Genomic DNA, 19,108 nt, shown 5'->3' with positions numbered 1-19,108 from the left:
CTAGCCTGCATGCATGTCTGTGATTAATGATTACCGGCAGGAACAGGAACTGGAACAAGGTGGAGGGAATTCAACTGGTGGTGTTTCAGATGTGGTCTGTCTTTCAGATGATGACTGAGTGATAAAAAAAAGATGGTGGAATATTAATTATTATTATTATTATCATTATTATTATTATTATTATTGTAATTTTTGGGGATCTGAAGGTATAGATACTCGTATATAACATAACAGATTTGTAGGTCCTGGGGAAATATTTGTATTTGTCAGTTGTGAACGTAATTGGGCTGGAAAGGCCCAAAATGATAGTAAATAGAACTATTGTTGGGCCTACATGTATGAAAAAAAGCCCAGAAAAGGAACAATGATTCAAACCTTACTCCAAACTCGCGGAAACAGACAGGCGCCGACGAGAATCAGGGGAGACAAAAATGGCGGCGAAACCTGGAGGTGTTCCGACGACGTATTCGCCGAAACCGAGGACCCGCAAAGTTCGTCATCGCGTCTTCAAGGATTCGGATCTCGATTGGGTCCGACCTGACGGCCGCGGGTTCCATCAGTGCCGACCTGCCTGTACAAACTCCTGGTTTCCTCTAAACCTCTTTTTTTCATTCGCTGAGAACAAGTTTGAATACTTCGTTGGGATTTGTTGTTTCGGAATCGATTCTGATGTTAGGGTTCTTGCTAATGGGGGAAGCAATCATGGGTTCAGTAGTTGCTTTCATTTTTTTGTGTTTGTGTGTGTGTTTGCTTTTGAACTGTGAAAGCTTTTCTTCTTTTCTTGTTTCCCCCTAGATGTCGTTAGTCACATTTTTAGATGCTGTCAATTTAGTGTTTATTTCGTGAAGCTAATGGGATGCTAAAATTATCCTGATGATGTATGTATATGCTATGTATATTGACGGAGGAATGATGGAATTCAATCTCAATGCGACTATGTTCAACTTCAAACTGTGAAATTAGGGTTCTTTTCCCCTTTAAATTTAGTTTATGGGTTGATGAGTATTCTTGAATTTTAAAAAATTTGAATCCATTTTCTTTGGGTTTTGAATATTTTTGCAGTACTTCAAACTGGTGCTGTGAGTTCCGCTTCTGGTTCCGCTTATGCCGAGTTTGGGAACACTAAAGTTATTGTATCAGTGTGAGTAATTCATGCAGCATCTAATTTCTGGAATTGTTTTTATTACTATCTTGCATGCTAATTCAGTTCTTGTTTTGTAACTTGTTCTTGTGTAACTTAGTTTTGGACCGAGAGAGAGTAAGAAAGCGATGATGTATAGCGATGTCGGTAGATTAAATTGCAATGTGAGCTACACAACTTTCGCCTCCCCATCTCTCAGTCAGGTAATGCGGGTTTTATTGCTCGTGTGAATCTCCAACTCGAACTCTTTGCTGTCATTCTTTTTGTTAATGTGTCCTGTTTTTGTTTTCTTCAGGGCAATGACCACAAAGAATACTCATCGATGCTTCATAAAGCTTTGGAAGGCGTAATAATATTGGAGACATTCCCGAAGACAACGGTTGATGTTTTTGCGTTAGTGCTCGAATCTGGAGGCAGTACGTTTCGCTTGTCTATTTCCTGTCCTTTAGTCGAAAAAGTTATTTTCTAACTCTTCCATTAAAAAAAAAACACAAAATTTTCACACGGTTGATATATCCAGGCAAGACCAAGATAAGAGTACTTTTACCCGATCTTGTGGGGTTTTTTAAATTCACATGCATCTTCAGAATTGAATCTGGAAAAAAAAAACTGCAGTGTTAGTTTGGGTGCACCATACCTTCTCATATGGGCATTGTGTTGCAGGTGATCTTCCCGTCGTGATATCGTGTGCTAGTCTTGCCTTAGCAGATGCCGGGATCATGATGTATGACCTTATCACTGCTGTCTCAGTGGTATGTATACTGCAAAGATTTGCCCAAGTCTTCTGCTTCGTCACTTAGAGAACCGAGCACTTGATGAACAAACTTGGAATATCACAAGAAAGCCGTGTGACTGATTCAATCTATCGTTCTTTGGATACAGTATCTGTTAACTTTTTCTTGGTTTTTTTTTATGCTGACAAGAAAACCTTTCCTTTGACTTAGTCATGTATAGGTAAACACCTGACCATAGACCCGGTTTCAGAAGAGGAAAGCTACCAAGACGGAAGCTTTATGATTACATGCATGCCATCACGGTACGAGGTCACTCAACTAACCATTACCGGTGAATGGGCAACTCCTAAAATCAACGAGGTAGCGGGGAAATCTCGTTGTTCAATACTATCTTTGTGAGGAAACTTATTATAATCTTGAAAATGAGAGAAGTCCAACATGGTACGAAAGGAAAAGAGATGGGTACTTATGAAAAGTTTCGGAAGTTGAGGATCGTCGGAATCAGTGGAGAAACCTCTTGGGTTTTAGTACAAGAGCAATCGAAGAATCTAATCTGGTGATGTTTGATAATGTTGCAGGCAATGCAGCTATGTTTGGATGCATGTTCCAAGCTCGGAGAGATCATGAGGGATTGTCTGAAACATGCAGCCTCTGCCTCCCTCGAATGATCTCAATCTTGAAAGAAACGGCATATAATCTTGAGTTCTTGATGGTGAAATTGATCAGTTTATTGGTTTCCGGTGATTAGGGTTTTCTCCAAATTGGTGAACTGTGGTTTTAGACCAATGTAGTGTTACTGTCAGAAGAAGGAATGAGTTTTTTCAGATCTTGATTCATTGTGTTTATATGTATCATGTATATATACATAAGCTTATGCATCATTATTATGGGTCATGAGGTAAGTGGGCCCACAACATAGAAAGCCCATGGGCCGAAAATTGCGAGAGCAATTATATATAAATGTCATGTGATTTTAGAATTTACAGAAACTGGAGTTAGCGTTGTATATGGATTTAAAAAATATTATTATTTTTTATAATATTGAAGTATGAGCTCTAATCGAAAAGTTGATGCATCTTCATCTTCTTATAATATTTTATTAGATTCAATGTATTGTATTTGCATGGACTGATGACGTCGATACTTAGCAGAGATTGATCATTTGGTTCGATTACATAAATTATACATTTAAACCTCTAAATATTTTTTGGATATTTTGAATCGTCACAGATCGACTAATCACCACGAGGAGATGCAATATATATATATATATATATATATATATATATATTAGTTTCAATTTATCTCTAGAATTTTTATATTAAGACGGTTATTGGGAATAAAAGGCGGCATAAAAATCAAAACAGAATATATATTAAAAAATAAATGAAAATTAAGGAAATATGATATGATACCTTTTGTGGTTGGGAAGAAATGGGAAAGAATAAAAGATTATATATACAAAATAAGTGTATTATTTCACTTTTAGCGGCCCATAAATTTTGACCAAATCCAAAAAAAAAATCAATTAATCCTTTTATATATATATAATGATTTATATTGTCTCTGTTAATATGCTTTCGGTTCTTACCTGTCGGAGTCAAAGGCTTCTGCTTTGTGTGTGTTGCCTTTCATCTACACTACGAATTACAAAAGGGACTATTTACCTGTGTGTCTTTTGCAGTTATTTTCTGCATTTAGAACCCTTTTGAAGAATTTTAATCGAAAATGTGTACAAAAAGTTATTCGAAATTACATACATCAATTCAGTGGTAATTATTATGGATTGACGTTTTTTAAAAATTTTAATATAGATAATTATAACCAGATATTATCTATTATAAATAACCATTTCTTTCCCAACATGAACTTTAACTTTTGGAAAAGATTGTCTGGTTCGGTCGGAATGCAACCGAATACATTAAATCTAGGGCGAGTATTTTCTATTTTATACGTACGTATACATATAATAATAACAATGATAATAATTTTATTTTTATTTTTTCTTGCCCAATATGTACACAGGTAAAATAAAAATAAAAATAAAAAGCTTTATTTTATCGGACCGAATAATTTTATTAGACAATATATAATCTCCGGTGTAAATTTACAATAAAACAAAAAAAAAAAGTTTATAGCTTACGTGGAATCTACAATAGTTTTCATTCGCGAAGTGGGGCTCACAAGAGAGTATGAAGTTAGTGGGCCCCACTTTTCCGTGGATGTGGGCTGACGAATATTGTTGGGTCCACTTTGCCCCGATCTTTTTATGTCTCGGTTAACACCACACCAAACAAATTAAACACCAATTTTAAAACAAATTTAATCCGAATATATATATATATATATAGAGTTAGTGTGGTTACTTTGCAGACTAAACTTATATTTAAATTTTAGTTGGTTTTAGTAATTATCTCGGTGATTTATCATTACTATGCAGTAATAGCGTTTCTATTATATATAATAATAATAAGTTTAAATGTGGAATAGAATTATCATGGATTATGGTAAATTTACAAATTTCTCAACAATCATAATTAGTTCCGAATAATTAGGAAGGACATTACGAAAGCACATAGGATGAAAATGTTAACAAAAAGTGCAAACAGAATAATTATTATGTTACAGAAACAAAGCCAAGTTTACCGAGTCAAATTTGACGAACAGAGCGAACGAAATTTGGCAACGTAAGATGCCGACTCATCATCCCATCCCATGGATTTTTTAAAACTTTAGTTTATATTATTTAAATTTTAGATTTTTTTTAAAAAAAATGAGTCAAAAAAACATATATAATTAAGATAAACATGGTGTGGACAAGTGCGAGACACTTGTCATCTACTGGTTGCGTACTTTATATACATACATATATAATACACACATTTATAACATGATTCGAATCGATTAGGAATATTATTGGAATCCTTTGTGGGGATTAAATAGTAAATATCAATTATTATTATTATTATTATTTTATCTAAATATTAGAAAGAAAAAAAAATTTACCATAAAATCAATAAACTTGGTACTTTTCATTGTAGACGTAATTATCGTTACGATTTGTCGCAAAACAAAGAAGGGGACAACTCTTTCTAGTTTTAGCGCAACACGAACTTATCATCTCATCTTCTCGTGTTTGTTTTGTTCCTCTCTTTATGGAATAATCCACGTGGATTTATCTCCCTTTAATTTGCGATACAAAGTTTGATATTTATATATTAGTATAATGGTTAGACCGAAAAATAAATAAATACACAAATACCACTGTGCATGTCGAAAATATTTGTTGCATTGTGTCTCACGTAAATAGCTAAGAAGCTAATTAGTTAAATATTTTAATACAATTTCGATTTCATGGTTATAAAAGCAACCAAATTTCAAACAAGTTCTTCAAGAGGATTAAAAAATGATTTTTTTTTCACAATTATAATTACTAGCTATGATTGAGAAAACTATTTTAGCTTCCAAAAAGGTAATTCAAACGTTAATAAATAAATAAATAGCGACAGTCAAAAATCATTTCACGTAACTTTTTGAACTTCGAAAGAGGTTTTTGTTTTGGTTTGAATCTTTTTAACTGTCAAAAGTTTGTTAGTTTGAAAATATTACAAAGTACGCAAAATGAGAATATTCGTTATAATGACGAAAAGAATATTTTAAAAAAAAAGATTACAAGCTTTATTTTCGGTCCAAAGTTTTAAATTATCACATGGCGTGGCTTTGACTTTTCCACCCCGTTGAAAATTTGGCATTCAGTCTTAGTGCCTTTCCACATGCAAATGCACTGAATTTCTTCTTTTCTTTTTCTTTTAATCTTTTTTGTCGTCTCTTATATTATGAATTTTGCCGTTAAAATAAAATTATTAATTGATTCCATGAGAATTAAAATTTCCGATTTGTATGCTAGATTCTTAAACCTATGATGAGTTAATACCCAACTTTAATATATTATTTATACCCAAAAAAGCTTTAATATATTATGTCATTTTTTAAATAATACGAATAGAATAAATTGAAAAGATGGAAAAGCGGAAAATGACGTATGCCGTCAGAAAACAACTCGACATAAATTCTTGAAGGACAAAGCCCAAAGTCGGTGGTCTCATGGTTATAAGTTATATAAGTTTATTGATTATTTTACCAAAAAAAATAAATTTTATTGAATAATTCTCACTACTATACACACACTCACATATACTATTGTTTTTATATTATTTTTTGGTAAAGGCAAAAAAATTACGTCAAAAGCTGGAAACCAGACATCATTGATAGTTATCCTCCATTTCGCATTGTTTTTCTTTTTTCGGATAACCATTTGGCCATGTTTTCCATTATGCGTGTGTATATATGTGTATCGATGGACGATATTTTATAATTGTAATTTTATGTCGCGTAAAAAAAACAATCTCTTAGATATTTAGGTTCGAATAGGTAAATTTGAATATACTTGTATATATGGTTTTATTTTGGGTTTGGGTTTAAGTAAACATGAAGAATTTACGTAGCCTGCATGCATGTCTGTGATTAATGATTACCGTAAGTTTTAATTTTAACTTCCGAATAAGATGGTCAAATGAAAGCAAACGTCCAATGCATTAACAAAGTAAAAAAGAAGGAAAGAAGCTTTCAAGAGTAGTAATAATGAGAACCTTAGACTGAGAAATTAATTAATTGCACAACTAGAGAGATACAAAGGAAAAAGAATTTATCGATTTAGTTAAAAAAAAATTATTAAAATTTACTGTCATTGATTAATAAAAAAAACGTACTAATTTACTGATGGGATCTTCAAGCAAATAAAACACAATAGTGTACAAAAAAAAGTGATAAAAATGCAATTGGTTAGTAAAAATGTAATTAATTAATTTGAATAGTGTTTTGGATCAAAATAAAACACAATAATGTGAAAAAAAAAGGGGATGATGACATTCGTTGATTTGATGCTAATATGTCCGCATGATACATCGCATCCGTCTGTCACCGTGGGTTTCGAACTCCGCCCTCGACATTCGGTTCGTAAATTTCCAGCTATTTAAAATTTATTTAAAATATCCAATAAAGATTTTATCTATTTATAATTGGTTTATGCATGATGATTGTTCATTGTATATTGTCGAAATTAAAAGGAAACGATGGTGGACGGAGTTCAGAATTCGATAAAGACAAGGACTGAGACGAAGAAGCAGTAGAAAAAATTATTGGGTAAAAATTATTCAAAACGAAATTTAAAATGGAAGAAAATTAACATTTCGTTTTAAAACAAGATGGATTAGGAAAACAAAACGATAATTAAGTTTCATAACTGTGGGTGTTTATAATTATCCATTACTATTTTTGCATATGTTAATATCCTTAAATATCTATATACATGTAGATATATATAGACATACAATAGCGTGGATTTAGAAAAATTTATAAGATGAGTCAATAATTTTATACATATAGTTTTATAGAGATAAATTTTATTAATTGTCATGGGGGTATTTTGACAGTTTTATTTATAATTTTAAAGCTTAATGTAAAATAATATAACGTCACAAATTGTCCGGATGTAAAGTAACGACGTTGCATTATAGTACAATTCGTGATAAGGATGAAAAAGGTCCATTTCCTTCGCATGATATATTATTATTCAGAATGAAATGTAGAGAAATGAAAACCATCAATTAATAATGATATATTGTATTCAAAAGAATCTTAGTACTAAAGCCAATGGTCTTTTTTCTCTTATAAATACAAGCGAATAATAAATGAATTCATTTCAATATTCCGTGGCCAAGAATAATGGATACGAGGGATGAATGTAACCAAAAAAGAAAAACAAAAGACACTCCAAAACCCGTCTCTAAAAACACGTGCGTGAATGAATTTATTTTTCTCGGCTTTCAAGAACGAATAATATGCACAAGTTGATCCCATTGTTATTCACACAAATAAAAAATAAATAAAAAATAAATAAAAAATAAAAATAAAAGCTGGTCCATGTTGTACGTAAAAGAGAAGTATGAATGCATGTAACAAAAATGCTAGATTAAAGTTCCAAATTACTGAAAAACAGGAGGGTCGAGAAAACAAATTTAATATCTCAATCATTCTCCCATCTTTCTAAATAACTATTAGACTTCTAATCAAAATATGAAAACATTATACTAAAACGAGATAATTCGACCAGCAAAACCAATGAATAATATGCCATATTTATTTGCCAAATTCGAATATTAGCAGGGTTTTTCTTTACACAATATTTTTAATTAAATGCGATGGATTGACGAATCGTTTTATTATTTATTTATTTAATTCAAAAGCTATTGCATAACATTTTATTATTTATTTATTTATTTATTTCTACCCACACAATTATATTTATTTTGTAATAAAAAAATTAACAAAAGCGATAATATATGTGTATTTGTAGGGTTAAATAAAAAAAAACAAGAAATGTGCGTTCCCCTGAAAATTAAGATAAAGGTTCCATTTACATTCTTCACCATATGTTAGTGACCCGAGAGCATAACAACTAGTGTGGTCCAATTGCAAATGAGGGGGAAAATCCGTGATACATGTGTTGTCCATTTATTTATTTATTTATTTATATTTTCTTTCTCTATATATATGCTTCGCTTGTTCATTTATTTATTAAAATATTTATTTATTTTTTAAATGTTATGAGTGATAGGGAAAAGGCCACCATGCAACCTAAGTTGCATTGCTGTCTTGAAAGAGATGCTCATCTTATCCCAAAGAGCACAATTCCCTCCAAACCTTTTCTGTCGATAAAAGTAATCTTTTACAAAAGCCTCCGAATGAACAAAATATAGGTCTTTTATGTAACAAATTACTATTTCGCATATTGCTTTAATTTGTAAATCTTAATTTCGATAGGCTGGAAATTCGAATTCGATTGTGTTTAGATTATATATGATATATAAAAAGAAACGGATATACACAAATATTCATTAATTAATGTAAATAAATCCATCATTTTTTGTATATAAGCTATGGAGATTCAAAAATGAAAACAAAGTAGGACTTATTTTGCACAAAGTTTTTTTTTTTTAACCTCAAGTTTGGAGAGGGAACGTATATTCCAAAACATCTTATTGGTTTCCGATCTCCATATTAGTCTGGATATTGTTTGATGTAGGCTTTTTCTCAAACCCTTGTTTTGATCGGAGGAAAAATAAAGGGAATTTAAGTGAAAATGGACTCGTGAACTAAGTCACTATATATTGTTAATGACGATGGTGTGAAATTGAAATGTAGAATATGACATGTACAGGCCATGCTAGTGAGCCGAAGTACTCGATGTGAAAGTGCCGTGACTAATTAAAATGCCCTCTCTATATATGATATGATTAATTAAGTAATATATAGTATGATAATTAATATACATTATATCATGGACCTGATCAAGGCTTGAGGTATCTTTATAAGTTTGTTTTATCCAATCTAAGTTACCTATAAAATTATAGAATGGTAATATTCCTCATCTCTTGGATCCTACGAATATATATATAGGGTCCTAGAATTAGTTGTTTGAGACATACGACAAAAAAACAACATACATATACCAAACTCATAAATCTTCCAAGAAAATTGAGGGCATTAATTTTTCAAGAGATACGGGCGATAAATGTTCCTTTGATTAAGAGAAATATACCTTTATATATTGAGAACAACCCACCAATAATGGAGGCAATTTACATGAAATTAAAGTTGACAACAATGAGAACATATTCGAGATGATCGCGTCAAAAACTCAAACATCGAAAGAGCATATCGGCCATTAATATTGCTCAGCAGGTGATATAAGTGATTCCCCCATGGATTAATTGTATGTGCCCGACAAATTGTCGATTTTAGGAGAGAAGTAGAAGGTAATGGGGATGTTCCTAAGCAAAAGGAGGGACAAGATGCGATAGAGAGAGAGAGAGAGAGAGATGAGTTTTAGCAACATGTCGTAGTGGAAGTAACCTTAAAAAGAGACAGATTTTGATTGAGGGCTATCGTCACAAGCACCTTATGGTGGCTTGTTAGTGTGATTTCCACCGATTTGTGTTTTTACACCCAACAAAAGAAAAAAAAAAGAAAAGAAAATAGAATATAAAAGTTAAGAGCCTATCGATTACTAGATAATTGGAGAGTGTTAGAAATTGATCTATATATAGATATCGTCGTGGCAGTGAATTGATTTTGAGTGATGTGATTTCAGACAAAAGAGCATATAATCGAAAGGGTGTAATAGAATTGGTGACGCTCAAATTCCACCATACATGCACGTCATTCATTGGTCTATTGGATCTAATCTTTTACGATCCCTATGTTTGTAAAACGACAAAGAAAACCCCAAACCATTGACTTCGGCGTTTTGCGTTTGTGTTGGGCTGAATGTGCGTTTGCGATCAAGTACTAGCCAAACGCACAACCGTTTTTTTTTAATCTTTTACGTACAAGGGCAAATTGCACGAACATATATTATAAATTCTTTAATCTTATATAAAATCTCTTGCAGAAGTTTCTCCTTTTGTAAAAAAAAAAGAAGAAGAAGAAAGAAACAGAGTGTCGATTATTCCCCAACACCTTCCACATGCAAATGTCCTCGATTCATCGTTTTCAACAACTTACAAGTACTACGTGAGCTACATCAATCATTTTGCATTCGGTATATATAATTATATACGTGTATATATATATAATGTCGTATATTAAATATATAAGAGGATTAGTGTAACAAGAACATGCAATCGACGAAATTGTTTTGTTTCGAGAGGAGGCAATAAGGACTACGTCGATACCTTGTCACTTGAGCAGGGGTCCCCCGACGGTCCAACCCCACGAAGTTACAAATTTTGTATATCATGAATGTATATTTTGGTTAATCAGCTCTAATATTCTAAAATATTCTTCACATCTTTTGATATTTTCAAAGATATTGTTCATATCTCTTGATAATGTTTTGAACGGTTCTATTCGATTAAAAAAAAATAAGTTTGGAAAAAAAATATATTATATAATTTTTTGTTGGGAAGTATAATTTAGAAACCGGTACGTGGTAGATTACATTTCCTAATTTGGAGAGGCCAATTTGGTTATTCATTGACATAGGTGTCGAATTGTCTTTGGTTCTTTGGCAATTTTGGAATGACCAACTCGATTGAAATTGTCTAAAAAAGAAAAAGGATACCACCACTTGAAATAAGTGGACCAACACACACGCAAAAAAAAAAAAAAAAAATAGTAATAGGACTTTCGATGATGTGTTCTTTACCTTTTGCCATTATATATTTGTTACCATGTTGGCAGTCCGAATATTTTTATTCGATTACACAATTCGAACACAAGTAACTAATTAATTAAAAGGATATATTTATTTTGATAAAATATCTAATTAAAATTCAATTATTTAAAAATTGTCGAAATAAATTTTGATTTTGATAAAATATCTAAAAACCTATATTTTGGTTTATTTTTAAATATATTTATGACATGTATACTGATGCAATAGCTTACATGTCAAATTTAAAAAGAATATTCCAATACAAAACTGTAACATCCAAAATAAATAAATAAATAAATAAATAAAAATCCTATCCAACTAGTTAGAACCCGGAACCCAAATTGCCTAATAATATCTTGAAGCTCAAGCCCAAACAAAACATATATAAAAAACCACAAAAAATCCGGAAGTGAGGTCCAAAGCACTTTTTTTTTATTTCGCATATATTAATAATAGATTATAGTAACTGCGATGTCACATGTCCTATTTCGAAAAAATGATTATCTTTAATTTCTCCATTTGTATGTGAACACGAATCATATTATTGCTTCACTTATTTAAATTTTAATAAAACAATTTGCAAAATAGATTTAGAGATTTTCTGAGTTTTAATTATAGATACAGTTTAGACATATATTAAACTGTCAAAACATTTTTTTTACGTGGACATTTATTTTTGGGCTTCGAACCGACAGTATGAATCCAAAGCTCTATTCGTATGTGGTGTTTTAGTCTTTTAGACTACGGTTTCAACCCAATTCACATCGATATTAAAATATATAATTTTAAAATAAAAGTAGTCTAATTTAAAATACGAATAGTCAATATTACTTAACCAGTCGTTTCAAACGAATATGATATTTAAATAAATATGTATAATCAACACAAAAGATTGAAGATACTCCCATTACCAAAAAATAAAAAATAAAGATTGAAGATACTCGAATAAAAATATTTATTGATTAAATTGATTCTCATAAATTATGACGTCACTCTTGCAACATAATAGGGCCGGAAAAAAGGATTAGAAAAAGAATAAAAAAAGAGGAAATATACCTCATTGGTCGGTGACGTGGACAGGGTATCATCCCTTTTAACAACGTTATCGAAAATCTCTTAGGTTTCCAATCCATATGACTACGTGGAAGTATTTTCTTCCAAGTTTTAATTAAAACATATGTTGAGAGAAGAGAAAAAAGAAATTAGCCAACATAATTTGTTGTAAATTATTTCAGAAATGTGTTTTCGAGATGGTGGGAAAATAAATATATGTTTTAAAAAAAATTAAAATATTTTTTTTATTATGGATTATGTTTTGGCATTTAATTTAGTTTTAAGAATATTTTATGTTTTAATGTAATATATATCTAGTTCTCCAACGTACAATTTGAATCTATATATTTGAAATGCGAACAAGATTTCAAATCCTTATAATGTGACACGATCCTAATTTGCAACATTAAACGAGTATTTCAAAAAAAAATTAAGTTGAAAAACAATACTTGTAGTTAAAATTGATTTGACATATCCATGATATTTTGAAAATAAATTCGAGAATTTTGAAAATGGAAAACATTAAAATCCTAATGATTCAAAATAAATTCTTTAAAAGTTTCCAAACGAACAAAAACTTATGGAAGTTTCCTTTCCTCGGGAATATTTTTTTTTTTAAATTTATCAGAGTTTAAAACAGAGTTAAAGGTAAGAAGAGCTTAGAGAAGAACGCAGCAAACAAAATAATCGTACAATTCGATAAGTTTTGATTTTCTTTTTTATAAGTCAACATGTTATTAATCGGTATAGATGGGGTTGAATATATGATTTTCGGATAAACATGAAACATGGGTTTGCTCTAAAATTTTTAACGTTACAAAATCAATTAATAGATTAATCCAATACACATTAGAGAAAATTCAACGGTAGAAAACAAAACCATTCTTTAGGGTAATGAATCAAATGAAGTCTTGTAATTTAATTTTCTTTTTTTATTATTATTATTTCGCGGTGGAGTCATGCCGGTGACAAATCTTAATTTCACTCCAATAAATCTTATCTAATTTGTTATTTTATTTTGTCGATTTTCGAACACATGGACTGGTGACTGACTCTTTAATCACATCCACATGTCCAAATAAGAGCTTTTTGTTATAAATATAAATCGCATGTGAAAACCTTTTCCGCCTACGTAACTTTGGTCTCTTTTTTATGCGTCTAATTTCTCATAAATGCGTTGAGAGTTTTCTAATCTTATTTTATTCTCCACCAACGTCAAATTCAGTCGTCCGATTTAATTTTTATTTTTTTTAAAACAAAAAAACAAACAAATTGCTTTTAGAAATTATCGGGAGGGGCAAAGGGGGTGCAGACCCTATTCCTCTATATATATTAGAACATATGTTGTGTTACAGACACTCCCCCAAGCACCGAGAGAAAAGATAGATTCATACAACCATATTACCAAAAAAAAAAAAAAAAGATTGTGGGGTGAGGTCGAGAGAGAAGATTCTCCTTCTAAATTCTAGTTTTCTTCTCCCTGCAGTTAGAGAGAGAAAGAGAGAGAGAGAGAGAGAATGGAGAGAGAAGCAAAGTTCAAGAGAATCTGCGTGTTCTGTGGAAGTAGTCCTGGGAAAAAAACCAGTTACAGAGATGCTGCTGTTGAACTTGGAACTGAACTGGTAACTTATTTCAACTCTGTTTCTTTTTCCTCTGTTGTCCCCCCTTGTTTTCCACTATCTTCTTCTTCATCTTCTTCTTCTTTCTAATTTTTTTTTAGGCTTTTGAGCTTATTTGGTTTTAATCTTTATGGGTATTTCTGGGTTTTGCTCGGATTTTGGTTTCGCGATTAAAGTTTTGGACTTTGTCGTGTAGAGGTCAATACCTCTGTTTTTTTTCCCCTTAGGTATTTGCCAGAGCTTTGTTTTCTCTCTTCTGGTATAACCATGTTACTACGAAAACTTTCTTGCTCCGTGATGTTTGGAACACTCCTCCCGTGGTTTAGGGTTTTTAGATTTCCAATTTCGTATTCCTTCATTTTTTTTAAATATGTACATATACGATATATACATCAATGATCTCGTAAATATAATTTGAATTTTATCTAAAACGATTAAACAGGCCTATGTGGAATACCGAATTCGTATGTAGACGCAATTGCAGATGACAACAAATAATAAATACAAAATATAAGCGGGTCAAAAAGTGGAGTAAATCATTTATTTTACATATAAAGTAAACCAATTCATTTAAAAAAAATTGACGAGACAGTTTTTATGTGTGTGTATATATATATATATATATATCGTTATAGAAAGATACTTTGAAGATTCTTCAGCTTGGTACCTAGCGAGGTACAACACAATTCTAAAGCTCAAACAAAAAGTATACAAGTGAAAAAAATTAATGTTAGAGTATTTTTTTTTCTTGTTGAAGTTTTTGTAAAAAAGAAAATCATACCATTTTTTTATTACCATTTTTTTCAAGTACTTTGGTCGGTACTTTTAAGAGGGGTATGATTATGGATTTTCACCTTTTTTTTTTCTTCTTTCACCACGTCTTATCCACAAAAAAAAAAACAGTTTTAAATTATAAAAATTAATAATAATTTTGTAAACTGTTTTTTTTTCCTCTTTTTGCGAAGGTTTCAAGAAATATCGATCTTGTTTACGGTGGAGGGAGCATAGGCTTAATGGGCTTGATTTCTCAAGCTGTCTTCAACGGAGGCCGTCATGTCATCGGGTTCGTTTCTTCGTTATTTAATTTTTTTCCATTTTAAATAATATTATAATGATTTATTAGAATTAATTAAAATTTAAAAGTATATTTAGAAAATAATAAATGGATAGATTTAGGCATACGTTTACCGTTTTGACGTTTGCTTTTTAACTAACTTTTGTCATGTTACTGTCTTCAGGGTTATCCCCAAGACACTCATGCCAAGAGAGGTACGTACAAAAATAAATTTCAGAAAATTTATAATTTCGTTTTGATTTCATTTTAGTTTATTGCATTTATTAAATTGATATTATTTTTATTTTTCGTGGGGAAAAAGGCGTTTGAAGAGATTGTGGTAGATGCTTTGACATGAATTTCTACCTCATATTTGTTATCTTTAAACGCGGATTTCATATTTGTCTCTTTTAGAGACCAATTGGGTTCCAAGTGAGACAAAATAAATAATTATATCTACCAATTTCTTTGCTATGGATATTTTTTTTATTCTAGTTTTCATTATTATTTCTAAAAATATATATTTTAATAATCTTAAGCATATTTCTCGAGTAATCCAAAATTTTCAACGAATCTTTAGATAGGCTTACCAAATTATATACCTTTTTTTTACAGTTAGTAACTATTGGCTGATTAAATAAACATTAAAATGGGTTGAAGTCATACGGCATTTTGAACACAAAAAACACCTCGAGAGACTAAAACCATCATTACATTTATTCTTTTTTATTTTATTTTATTTTTCTAAGTATAATATGTAAAGCATTATTGCTTAGTCTGAATGTGATATCACATATAGCCGACAACATAGTTGCATTACTAATTACAGAACTAGAAATCGAACTACTTTATAACTCATTTACTTAATCTTTTTTTATGTTTTATTTATCTAAAAAGTGTATATAAATCTCTTATTACAAAAAAAAAAGACAACGAACACAAATTATATATTGGAAAAAAAAAATCAAATATACAGGTGTGTATGTGTGAGAAAACATTGAAGAAATGCATATATAATTCATTGTATCCGTAAATATTATAGAAAAATGTGGTTTTGTGATAATACATGTGTGTGTGTGTGTGCGTGCGTGCATGTGAATAGATAACAGGAGAGACAGTGGGAGAAGTGAAGGCAGTAGCAGATATGCACGAAAGAAAGGCTGAGATGGCTAAGCACTCTGATGCCTTTATTGCTTTACCTGGTTCGTCTTTTTCTCCGCACGTACATACACTCACTCACACGTGTGTGTGTGTATATGTGCATATATATATATGTATATGTGTATGTATATATTGACGTTCTTATATCTGCATTAAAAAAAAAAATCCATGGGTTAACTCTTTTTTGCCCTACAGCTCAAAAAAATCATCCGACAAATATAATAATATCATTTTTATATGCAAGTGTTGGATCATATCTTAGATTTTGTTTGTTAGATTCTATGTCTTGTCTTGTCTGTTTTGTTTATTTTTTGGGTAAGATGAAGTTTCCATGGAAAAATATTCGGCTTTTTTGTCAGCGGATTTTTTTAATCATTTTTCTAAGATCCTGTTAATCCACCCTTAATCTCTACAAAAACCTCTCCTTGAATCACAATTAAAGGCCCTAAAAATATTCAATTGCGATGCCGTCTTTGTTCTTTTTGCTGTTATAATAGTAGTAATCATTTACATATTGAATATATATATATTTTTTTAATCACGTCAAAGTCTTTTTCACTCTAATCCCTACCAACAAAATGTTATACAATTTTACTGTAAAAAGCGTATCTTTAAATCTTTAACCCGACACGATTTTATTTTTCCCTCTATTAAATATTTCTATAAAGAGAAAAAAAAAACCACGATTACTTTTTTTGTCTAACTTGTGTTTTTCACGTTTTGGGAGGAGTATATAACTATATATCATGATTTTTTTTTTTGCGGTTATTTGTTTTTTGAATTTTAATGATATATTATAATTTTAGGGATAAAATATTTTGGCGGAAGTAATCTAAAAACTATAAGGACATCTCAACTTCTCACAAATCCCTAGAAATGGCCCCATTTCTTTGGGGATATCGGTAACCTTTCAATAACCCCAAAAACAAATTTCTAATTGATATGATTATGTATCTAATGCACTGTTATATTTACCTATTATTTTTATTGGAATCTCCTAATGTCAATTTGTTATAATATTATTAGTACTAATAATAATAATAATAACAATAACCACAATCAGAATAATGTATAATGATTTATGATATGATAGTTTACCTAAGAATTTCTACCTAAAGATTGACGTGTGTTCTTTTCCTTTTGTGTTTGTGATGTTTGTAAATTAGTGCCAATGGATATTAAATTTAAAATAATTTTATTTCATTTGTCAGATTGGAATGTTTAGGTTTTGCAATATGTGGTATGGACTTGATTTGTTGTTTTATAACGATTGTCAAAGAAGATGAGACATATTAATCATTATTTGGTATATAACGTGTATGTGTCTAATCAGAAATTAATATTATGTACAAAATTAATTCGACTCTATTATTTTGATTAAAAAATATATTTTTATTCCTTTTGGAAAAGGGGATTAATTATTTTCTAAACGAAATAATTAGAACAAAACAGTTGAAATTAAGTTTTATTGGTGGGTTTGATGAATACGAATGTTATGTGAAATTAGGTGGCTATGGGACACTTGAAGAGCTCCTTGAAGTGATAACTTGGGCACAGCTTGGCATCCATGATAAACCGGTAATCATTTTGCCTATATATATATATATATGTGTGTGTGTGTATATGTACATATATGTAGCTTTCCTACCCATTTAATTTCCACTTGCAAAATAATCAAATGCATCGCTTTACCTCTCATAACCAGATGATAAATCATTATAATCTGTGGTGGTGATGATCTTATAGTGTGAATGAGCAAACTATAGATATTGGTAAAATTAGTGATATTACGAAATAAATAAATATGAAATAATTGGTGATGGATAAATAATGTAGGTTGGGCTGTTGAATGTGGATGGCTACTACAACTCCTTGTTGTCTTTCATAGACAAAGCAGTAGAGGAAGGCTTCATTAGCCCAAGTGCTCGCCATATCATTGTGTCTGCCCCTAATGCCAAAGACCTTGTCAAGAAAATGGAGGTTCTACATACATACATATACCTATACATACACACACACACGTGTGTGTGTGTGTTTATTCTTATCTCTTATATATATATACACTCACACACACGTGCTCGTCATATCATGTATATATATGCTAAGTGATGTCTCGTTCTCTTTGGTTGGCCGTAGGAATATGTTCCAAGGCATGAGGGCGTGGCTTCAAAGCTAAGCTGGGAAATGGAGCAAATAGGGTTTAACCCCAAATGTGAAGTTTCAAGATGAACAAACTAATTGCTTTAGGTCACAAAAAGAAAAAAAAAAGGGTTTTAAGAAATTGGGTTCCTTTTAATTTAATCATTCACTCTCTGATGTAAACTGCCACTGTCTTAGAAGAAAAAGAAAATGACTTTTTTTTTTCCTTTTAGTTAAGCCTAAAAATGTGATTTTTAGGTCTGTTTTATAATTGTATTGTTGATGAATTAAATTAAATCGGCTTCTTTTTTTTAAATTTCCACCATTTAAATACGCTTCTTGTTATGTTCGGGAATAAAAACAGTAAGTTATACCAACATATGATTCCGATATTCCGAATCAATCTCGGTCTGGAAAGTGAAGTTGAACCGGGAAATTCAAGGTTTTGTTCAATCAATCACACTATACCAAACCGGTTAACCAAATCCATAATATTATTAGTTGTACTTTATTAATCTTTGTTAATATTAGTTTGCCTTTAATAGTTCAGGATTAACCCGGGATGTTGGTGAAAAGATCTCTACTTTGTACAGGACTAAACCGGTTTAGGGATGCATGGTTAAACCGATTTGGTAAGTAACTAACCGAATGTTCCCCCTTTCGCTAGGGGGACAGAATTGGGCTAAAAAATGAGATTTTATATGGGCCATATGGGCTCAAACCTTAGATTTCAGCCCACACTACAGTTCCCTGAAAAGCCCGTATAGATAAATTAAATTATTGTAAAATGCATTAATAGTTATATGAGAAATAATTATGTGTCCGTTGGACGAAATTTGTATAAAAATTACTGATTTTAATCACAATTTATATACTTTATAAAAGTGTTTGTGCCACCAATAAAATATTAATCCCTTTATATTTCAAATA

The 19,108-nt window shown here is 30.9% G+C and overlaps 3 protein-coding genes across 3 annotated transcripts in view; all 3 read left to right on the top strand.

Annotated features, from left to right (window-relative positions):
- The window catches only part of LOC104826377 (helicase protein MOM1-like), a 9,033-nt gene extending 8,788 nt beyond the window's left edge, over positions 1 to 245 (top strand). The window contains exon 12 of the mRNA XM_010559041.1: positions 39 to 245. Within this exon, the coding sequence (XP_010557343.1) occupies positions 39 to 118 (80 nt within the window). The 3' untranslated portion in view covers positions 119 to 245. The remainder of the gene's footprint in view (positions 1 to 38) is intronic.
- Positions 246 to 386: 141 nt separating this feature from the next.
- Positions 387 to 2,711, top strand: LOC104826376 (exosome complex component RRP41-like). The gene is made up of 7 exons (XM_010559040.2): positions 387 to 573; positions 1,063 to 1,141; positions 1,242 to 1,344; positions 1,437 to 1,557; positions 1,805 to 1,893; positions 2,086 to 2,235; positions 2,454 to 2,711. Exons 1-7 carry the CDS (start codon positions 432 to 434, stop codon positions 2,541 to 2,543), a joined length of 774 nt encoding a protein of 257 aa, XP_010557342.1. The 5' UTR covers positions 387 to 431; the 3' UTR covers positions 2,544 to 2,711.
- A 10,844-nt stretch (positions 2,712 to 13,555) lies between these two features.
- On the top strand, positions 13,556 to 18,494 carry LOC104826375 (cytokinin riboside 5'-monophosphate phosphoribohydrolase LOG1). The gene is made up of 7 exons (XM_010559039.2): positions 13,556 to 13,827; positions 14,790 to 14,887; positions 15,063 to 15,093; positions 15,981 to 16,080; positions 17,547 to 17,617; positions 17,876 to 18,019; positions 18,176 to 18,494. The coding sequence occupies exons 1-7, from the start codon at positions 13,723 to 13,725 to the stop codon at positions 18,266 to 18,268; spliced, it is 642 nt and encodes a 213-aa protein (XP_010557341.1). The 5' UTR covers positions 13,556 to 13,722; the 3' UTR covers positions 18,269 to 18,494.
- The last annotated feature ends 614 nt before the right edge of the window (positions 18,495 to 19,108 follow it).

The sequence above is a fragment of the Tarenaya hassleriana genome, unplaced genomic scaffold (assembly GCF_000463585.1).
Source record: "Tarenaya hassleriana unplaced genomic scaffold, ASM46358v1 Cleome5, whole genome shotgun sequence".
NCBI classification, from domain to species: Eukaryota; Viridiplantae; Streptophyta; class Magnoliopsida; order Brassicales; family Cleomaceae; genus Tarenaya; species Tarenaya hassleriana.
Note: the sequence above shows the minus strand (reverse complement) of the source record. Positions and strands in the feature narration are given on the sequence as shown.